General features: G+C 44.5%; 1 protein-coding gene across 2 annotated transcripts in view; it reads right to left on the reverse strand.

Annotated features, from left to right (window-relative positions):
- Positions 1–2,124: 2,124 nt before the first annotated feature.
- LOC143805462 (von Willebrand factor A domain-containing protein 5A-like) overlaps positions 2,125–8,789 on the reverse strand; it is a 150,404-nt gene continuing 143,739 nt past the window's right edge. For both annotated transcript variants that reach the window (XM_077284881.1, XM_077284871.1), the window contains 2 exons: positions 5,672–5,798; positions 2,125–4,602 (listed from right to left, as the gene is read on the reverse strand). In XM_077284881.1, coding sequence (XP_077140996.1) covers positions 4,523–4,602; positions 5,672–5,798 — 207 coding nt within the window. In that variant the 3' untranslated portion in view covers positions 2,125–4,522. The remainder of the gene's footprint in view (positions 4,603–5,671; positions 5,799–8,789) is intronic.

Consider the following 8,789-nt stretch of genomic DNA (forward strand, 5'->3'; position numbering starts at 1 on the left):
TTTGACCAGGGGTGCACAAACTTTTACATGTCACTGTATATAGTGACTACACCAGCGACTACAATCAAAGAGCTCAAGAAGATGTAACGCTCACATGTTGCCATCTGCTGGAGAAAAATTTTAATTCTGCGCTCACCGTAAAGTTTAACAATGACCAGTATAAGGGTATGTGCACACGTTGCGGATTTGCCTCTGAAATTTTTTTGTGCTGATTCTGTATTTCTTGGCAGAAAACGCAGGTGCAAATTTGATGCATATTTACTGCGTATTTCATGCGGATTTCATGCGTTTTTACCCCAGCGGATTTCTATAATGGAATGGGTACAAAAACGTTGCAGATCCACACAAATAAATGACATGCTCCTTCTTTTGATCAGCAGCGTTTTCCGTGTGGAATTTTTTTCCCATTGATTTACATTGTACTGTAAATCACTTGCGGATCTTTGACTCATGAAGTGAAAATTGACCTGTTTCTACATAGATTTTAGAAGTTGTGAAGACACAGAATTGTACCTTATTTAGCCAGACGACTATTTTTAGCCAGACGACTATTTTTAGCAAGCCAGAAAGATTAGGCTGTTATCTATAGGTTGACTTTTGAATTTAAAGGGAATCTGTCACCTCATTTTTCGTATATAAGCTTCGGTCACCACCATCAGGGGCTTATCTACAGCATTATACTTACATGGGGGGGGCGGTCCGGTGCGGTCTGGTCGGCATCATGGTCCGGGGTCTCCCATCTTCATACGATGACATCCTCTTCCTTGCTTCTGTCGCGGCTCCGGCGCAGGCGTAATTCTCTGCCCTGTTGAGGGCAGAACAAAGTGCTGCAGTGCGCAGGCGCCGGGAAACGTCCGAGAAGCCCAGCGCCTGCAGTACTTTGCTCTGCCTTCAACAGGGCAGATAAAGTATGCCTGTGCAGGAGCCACGGCAGGAAGCAAGGAAGAGGACGTCATCGTATGAAGAGGCGATGGATCCGGACCGCAACGCCCATCGGACCGGACACGACCGCCCCCAGGTGAGTATACTATAACTTGTTTTTCTTATCTTTCAGGTTACTTTGGGGGCTTATCTACAGCATTACAGAATGCTGTAGCTAAGCCCCTGATGCTGGCGGCCGCAGCTTATATACCAAAAATGAGGTGACGGATTCCCTTTAAGCATTTCTTTCTGGCTGGTCAAGAAAAAATACTTTTGCTTGTGTAAGCCTGTAATATTGACTTGTAAGCTGATATCTCATAACATATTGTGCTCTTCTCCTTGAAGCCAGGTTGTGACCCTCGGCCAACTGCCCTTGTACCTGAATGGAATGTCATCTTCCTAAGCTTGTCGTTAGCTCCTCTGTGTGTGTGCCACAGGTGGGGTAGCCGACCCTAGAAAATGAAGCCAGGTTGTGACGCTCCAGTCAACTGGCCTTGTACCTGAATGGACTATCATCTTCCTACGCTTGTCGTTACTTCCTTTCTGTGTGCATGCCACAGGGGGGGTAGTCGACCCTGGGAGCTCTGAAGTAACAGCTGCCATTATCCCAGCGAGTCAGCGGAAGGGTGAGACTTTGTAATGTGCACCATCTTTAGGTATTTGCTGGGACTGTTCTATGTGTTATCTGCCTGTTTTGGGGATCAATAAAGCATTGCTATACTGTTTTACCTTCACCCTGTGTTGTCTGAGTAGCGTTATGCCCACGTTTAAAAGGAGAGCGGGCATTCGGCGGGATGATCCCTGGTCCATTCGGTTTCAGATGCGGGCGTGCGGTGGGACAATCACTGGCCCATGTGGTTCCGACTAGCGGACAGGGGCACCCGCCGACCCTCTCGTGTCTCCACAGAAGGATTCAGCTAGTCAGTTAATAATCTTTTCGATTGTGTACATTGTTCACCTTTGGTTGGCCACTTTAGCATCCCCTAAAGGACATTCTCCTTTTTTACTGTTTTTTTAATAATGTTTCAAATAAAAAATAATTACTAAAACTATGGATCTCTTCGATACTCAGCATTTTGTATACTTAGTTTGAGTGGTTTAATCTGTTTGAGAATTTTCATTCTGGACTCACGAGCTTCATGTTACAACTGATAGATACAGTATTTTCCTGCCATGGACACAGATGACCTGGACACCAAGGACTAACCAATAACTGCAGTTTAATGATGATTATAGAAAAAATGGTGCAGGACAATGAAACAATCCATTAGATCATGTTACAAAGAATCATATATTAAAACAACCTCAATAACAAGAACATAGAGTCAACAATCTTCACTAGTAATCCCTACAGAATACACTGAGGATGTTCGTTTTGGGGCGTTCTTTGCTTAGATGTTGTTCCTTCTCACCATAGTTGACCTAATGTTGGATGGTCAGTGGATTATAAACAAATTTTAATAAAGAGCAATGGCACCCATCTCTAAAAACTCCACACTCTATAATACACGGATGGTACTTGGTGGCCGCAAAACCAAAGAAGGAGAACTTTCGGGATGCATAAGACTGGAGTTGGTGCAAATTGATTTGCATGTCCCATTCGATCGGCCACAACAATTACCTGAGGCTGCTGGAATGGGAGCGGGAGGGCATACTGCTGGCATCCGCATCTCGTTGATTAGCCGGTCTGGCAAGACGTCACATGTACATCACATTGCAACTATAACGTTGTTCTTCGCTGGCTAAAGAAGAACCATGGCTGCCGACAGATAAGAGGCCATACTCTTTCACCCATTCCATCGACCACACACCACTGTTGTGGTGCATGGAATGGAGCCTGTGAATAAACTCTTACTAACTCTACTCAAAAGAGATTTTCACTTTTGATCCACCACCAACTAATGAGAATGGATATCTCCTATCCTGGGTGGAGGACACAATCTAGAGAATGATTGATGTCCCACGTTGCCTCAAGAGGTTTTCTTAAAATTAGAAAGGTGCATTTCGACAGGCGGATTGATTATATACAAGCCGATCAGTGGTGATTTACTGGCCTGTTTACAAAGGCTGAGGAATATTGATGAGAACATCGTTAATACGATCGTCCTGTTCCCGTAGAGAATTATCTTATTGGCAGCTCATCTGCTGACACATTGGGATTTGCTGCCAATAAGGGCTCTTTCAGACATCTGTGATCATCGGTCCAATCTCGGATCATAATGTGCTGGCCGCATAACTCGTGACAGCCTCATAGAAATATATGAAGCGCTCTATCTCGGGGTCGCGAAATGCATGGCCAGTGCGTGCATAGTAATACGAGATCGGACTAATGATCATGGATGTATGAAGGAGACCTAACGATTTTTTTGCCGGTAAGAAACAACCCACCAGATGAGCGCTCATTTGTCTGGTGATTGATCACCAGGATGTTTGCACGGGCCGATCGTCACTTTCTTTTAATGCACCTTAGGTCTCATTCGGAAATCCATTATTTACATACGTTTGTCCATGTTTTTACTCATTGTAGTCCATGGTGCTATTCACATGTCCGTGTTTTTTTAAGCTTTGTGTGTCCACAAAAATTCAAGGAGACATGTCTATTTTGGATCTGAGTCACAGATCAAAATGACCCATTCAAATCTAAGGCCGGGATCACACATGCGAGAAATACGTCCGAGTCTCGCATGGTAATACCCGGCATTGCCGCCGTCACTCAGGAGCGGAGAGTGCGGCCGCATAGCAATATATGGAGCCGCACGCTCCGCTCCAGAGAGACGTCGGCAGCAGTGCCGGGTATTATCATGCGAGACTCAGACGTATTTCTCGCATGTGTGATCCCGGCCTAAGGGTCTGTGAAAACCACAGACGGCACATGAACGCCATCCGTGTGCAATCTGTGCGTTGTCCATTTTTAACACTATAATGGGAAGGAAATTTGCAATTTTGAAAGAAAACAAATGATGGTAAAAATGGACACAATGACCAAACACTGATGAAAATCTGCTAGTTGTTGTCACATGTGAGAAAACAAAATCAGACATCTGAAGGAGGCCTCTAAGGTCATTGAAGTAGTAAAGAATTAGGAAAAGATGGCTGCCTCCTTAAAAAAATATCTGCACCACACTTAGAGATGTGTTGCAATACCATACATAACTCATGGAGTCTTGAACCCAATTATTGGCGCAATATACCATGGTTTTTTTTAAGGTTTCTTGACTTCTAATTGATGCTAAAGTGTGATAAAAATACCAATTTATTTATTATGCAGTTCTAGGGTGCAGATATGGAGTGTTTTTTTTGCACTGCCCTTCTACTCCCTTATGTGTTAAAGGACTTTTCTCATCAATCTGAACATTATAGATGGAGTTGCTCTTTACATTTTAATCACATGCGGATATTGAAGCGCCTGTGTAATAAGGATATAACTAGAAGATTATACTTTAGACTTTTGCATCTTTGGCTTCTGTCCTATAAGAAGAGTAATAAGGCACAGGGATATCAGCAAACAGCTCAAAGTAAAGACGAGAAGCAGCAACGTTCTGGAGGACGGCGACCTCTCAGGATGCAGGAGGAGAAGCTTGCGCCACCTTTATTCTCCATCTCACAGGCCAAACACTTTAGGATCTACAGAGGATTTCAGCAGCTCATTCCCGGCTCTGACAAACTGATCCAGGGACGAACCTGAGGATATAGAAAGCATTCCCTGGTGAGGACCAGATAGCAATATATATATTACAGCTGACTGATCCCAGCAGGAGCCTGTATACACACTGCAGGAACGTGGCATTATACAGCCATAAATCAGTGTAACGGGAAGTGTTCTAATATGGATCAGTATTTCTGCCTCCACCGATTTCTTTATTTATAAAACATTGTAACTTAATTTTTTATTTTTAAAACGTACCTTGTGGGCTCGGTATCAACTTAAGAGGTTGTTTGATCAGGACATATTGATGTCCTATAGGTTAGCCCAGATCATCAATATCGGATCAGTGGTGATCTACCGCCTGACATCCCTACCGATCGTCTGATACAAGCAGCCACACACTGAACAGAGCAGCAAAGTGCAGCCCTATTGAACGTGTAGCAGCCGCTGCTGGGTTCTGCAGAACAGCTCCTATCCTTTTGAAGAGAAGTTGTTTTGCTGCACTCAGCAGCAGCTGCTGCACTCTGAATGCAGCAGTGCATTAAATCTCCATTCAATGTGTGTACATCTGGCCACCGCCGCAGCTTGTAACAGCTCATCAGGGTACCAAGTGTCAGACCAACACCAATCTGATATTGCAGCATAGGTCATCCCTATGTCCTGACGAGAAAACCACTTTAATTCCTTTATTGGATGATTTATGGGAAGTAAACTGAATGGGAGGCAAATGTCAATAGACTTTAGACCATGTTCCAAAATAGTATAAATGCTGCCTTTTTTATAGTTCAAGCAAAATAAATGTGATTTCAGGAAAATTCATGCCCACTGTGTGGTTATAGTTATAGTGTGTTTTTAGTGCCTCTACCCCGTTGGCGTCTATGGGGAAACTAAAAAAATGCAACCGAGTTTTCATATGCAGAATTCCAAGGTTTTATTTCACCCAAAAAATGCATAAAAACCACTGACTCAAATCTACACCAAGAACGCATAAAAAGGCAAAAAATGCTGCAAAAAAAAATGGAGAAAGAATAAATAAAAGACTCAGATTTAGCAGCTTTAGCTCTACATAAACACATCATCATCAGTCGATTTCTGAGACATTACCTGCTTTGGCCTTAAGCCAGGAGATGGCTTTTCCCTCCAGTAATTCCCATTCCTCTCTCTGCTCCAGACAAGTGGAATGAAGCCAGATCACTGCCAGGACTGTCGCCCACACTGAAGGGTCCTTGGTCTAGTAATGATAAAAAATATTAAAATGTAAAATATTAAAATGGAATATATTATTTACGGGATCAACTGGCAGGAAATGATCATTAAACTGCAGGACACCCCCAAAAATAACTGTGTTCCAAAGAATTTAAAGGGAAGCAATTAAACAGAATATAATAATAACGCTAAAGAGTCGTTAAAGGGAACCTCTTGCCTTGGAAAATACTATTTACCTGCAGATATAGCATTAATCTGCAGGTAAATAACGTTCCAATGCTGTGTGGCCACTTTACTGAAAGCGCGGATAACATGAGAAAATGAACTAACCAATGTGCCTGTCGACTTATGTAAATGTGGTCACTTTTGCCTTTTTTGTGAATGTATACCGTAAAGGAAATTCACTGTGAAGCTATCGATACTGCAATAACAACGAACCGCTTGCAGGAAGCGAGTCAGGGTGTGGATGAGGCCACATGGCAAGGGAAGGACCCTTGGTAGTGAAGACCGAAAAGAACAAAGATGGAAGCAGTTCCTGGGAAAGATACCAGACCAAAGGGGAGCCCGAGTAGAGTCTGTAAAAACTTGCTGCAGAGCAATATGGTATTGATAAAGTGGTTGTCGTAGGACAAACACCAGTGTGAAATATAGCTGAGGAGGTGGGATACTATCCAATGGCAAAAACAGAACAACTAAATTCAGTGATGGGTCATCGAGACGGGGAACTTGTCTGATTGCCTTATTGATTGAGCTTCATGGACTTGTATCTTCATTCCAACCATGAAACAACAGCAGTGGACGGCAGTGTGTGAGGCAGACGCAAGGACTGTGTGTATGTAAGAACACGTTTGTTGGTGTTTGGAGGTGCCTTGTGGATACGCAGTGTACGTCTGAGGTGTATGTTTTGCGTTGTACTCAATGGTATTCTGTGCTTTCTTGTCTAAGCACCTGAACCGGCTTGGTCCTGGGGTAGGTGGGTCATGTTCCTTGGCAGGTCATACCCTGGTGGAGATGCCATCATCAGCCTGACCCCTGTTGACGCTTATACTTGCTTAAATGTATTGTTGTAATACAGATGAAAAAACAGAATTAGCAAGAGAGCAGTTTAATGCTAAGAGGAAGAGGTTTGGCTACACCATGTGTGGTGCTTGGGCAACCACGTTTCAGTCTATGACCCGGTCAGGCCTGGGTTTGTCCATCAGTGTGGTGTCTGCAGGCTGTAGGCTGGGGTAATGTGAAGCCCACATAAACAATACCTAGTGACCCATAGCACAGTGCCTTTGGGGATCCATAGGTGAGACGTTCTGTATTGGTACTGCCTGACCAGGCCTGGTGAACAGATTTGGGGAGGAGATGGTAAGGGGCAGACTATCTGGTTGAAGCAGTCTGCGCTGAGAATGTTGCTAGGCCTGGAGGGAGACAGTCCGCTAGAGCTGTGGTGGCTGTGACATACGTCAGTCCAGAAGGGAGCAAAGGTACATAGGCTGGGGGAGATTCTCAACTGGAGAATATATAGGTGGGTCTGGTGAGGGCTGATGGGAGGAATGAGTGACCATCATATAGCAGGAGACTGACTGCCCCGAGCCTGTGAAGTGGACTGGATGTGCAATGACCGGGAGTGCTGCATTGTGTAGCTTAGGCCTCTTTCACACTTCCGTCTTCTGCTGTTCATCATTGTGCAGTAAAATAACGTATCGCCGGACGTCACGAAAATAGTAAAAAACGTGTGTGACGCATCCAGTGTAATGTTTTTTTCCAGGTCCGAAAATATTTCCGGGCATGCTCACAATGAAAAAACGGGATCCGTTGCTGGATTCCTGCGAGTGACGGTCAGCGACGGATCCTGCGTCCATAGGCTTCCATTGTAGCCGATGACGGACAACGCAGGACCCGTCGCTGAGCGATTTTCCGACGTGGACAAAAAATGTTCCTCTGAACGTTTTTTGTTCCCGATGGACCGCTATTTTGCGACGGATCCAGTGCACGAAGGATGAAACGGATAACCATCCGTCACAATCCATCGCTAATACAAGTCTATGGGAAATATATATACACTGCACAGCACCACTCCTCCTGTCCTGTATATACACACTGCACAGTGCCACTCCTCCTGTCCTGTATATATACACTGCACAGTACCAGTCCTCCTGTCCTGTATATATACACTGCACAGTACCGCTCCTCCTGTCCTGTATATATACACTGCACAGTACCACTCCTCCTGTCCTGTATATACACACTGCACAGTACCGCTCCTCCTGTCCTGTATATACACACTGCACAGTGCCACTCCTCCTGTCCTGTATATATACAGTGCACAGTACCACTCCTCCTGTCCTGTATATATACACTGCACAGTACCAGTCCTCCTGTCCTGTATATATACACTGCACAGTACCGCTCCTCCTGTCCTGTATATATACACTGCACAGTACCACTCCTCCTGTCCTGTATATACACACTGCACAGTGCCACTCCTCCTGTCCTGTATATACACACTGCACAGTACCACTCCTCCTGTCCTGTATATATACACTGCACAGTACCACTCTTCCTGTCCTGTATATATACACTGCACAGTACCACTCCTCCTGTCCTGTATATATACACTGCACAGTGACACTCCTACTGTCCTGTATATATACACTGCACAGTACCACTCCTCCTGTCCTGTATATATACACTGCACAGTACCACTCCTCCTGTCTTGTATATATATATATATATATACACACACACTGCACAGTACCACTCCTCCTGCCCTGTATATATACACTGCACAGCACCACTCCTGTATGTATATATACACTGCACAGTACCACTCCTCCTGTCCTGTATATACACACTGCAAAGTACCGCTCCTCCTGTCCTGTATATAAACACTGCACAGTGCCACTCCTCCTGTCCTGTATATATACACTGCACAGTACCACTCCTCCTGTCCTGTATATATACACTGCACAGTACCACTTGTCCTGTCCTGTATATATACATTGCACAGTACCTCTCCTCCTGT

Source organism: Ranitomeya variabilis, chromosome 1 (assembly GCF_051348905.1).
Source record: "Ranitomeya variabilis isolate aRanVar5 chromosome 1, aRanVar5.hap1, whole genome shotgun sequence".
Lineage (NCBI taxonomy): Eukaryota > Metazoa > Chordata > Amphibia > Anura > Dendrobatidae > Ranitomeya > Ranitomeya variabilis.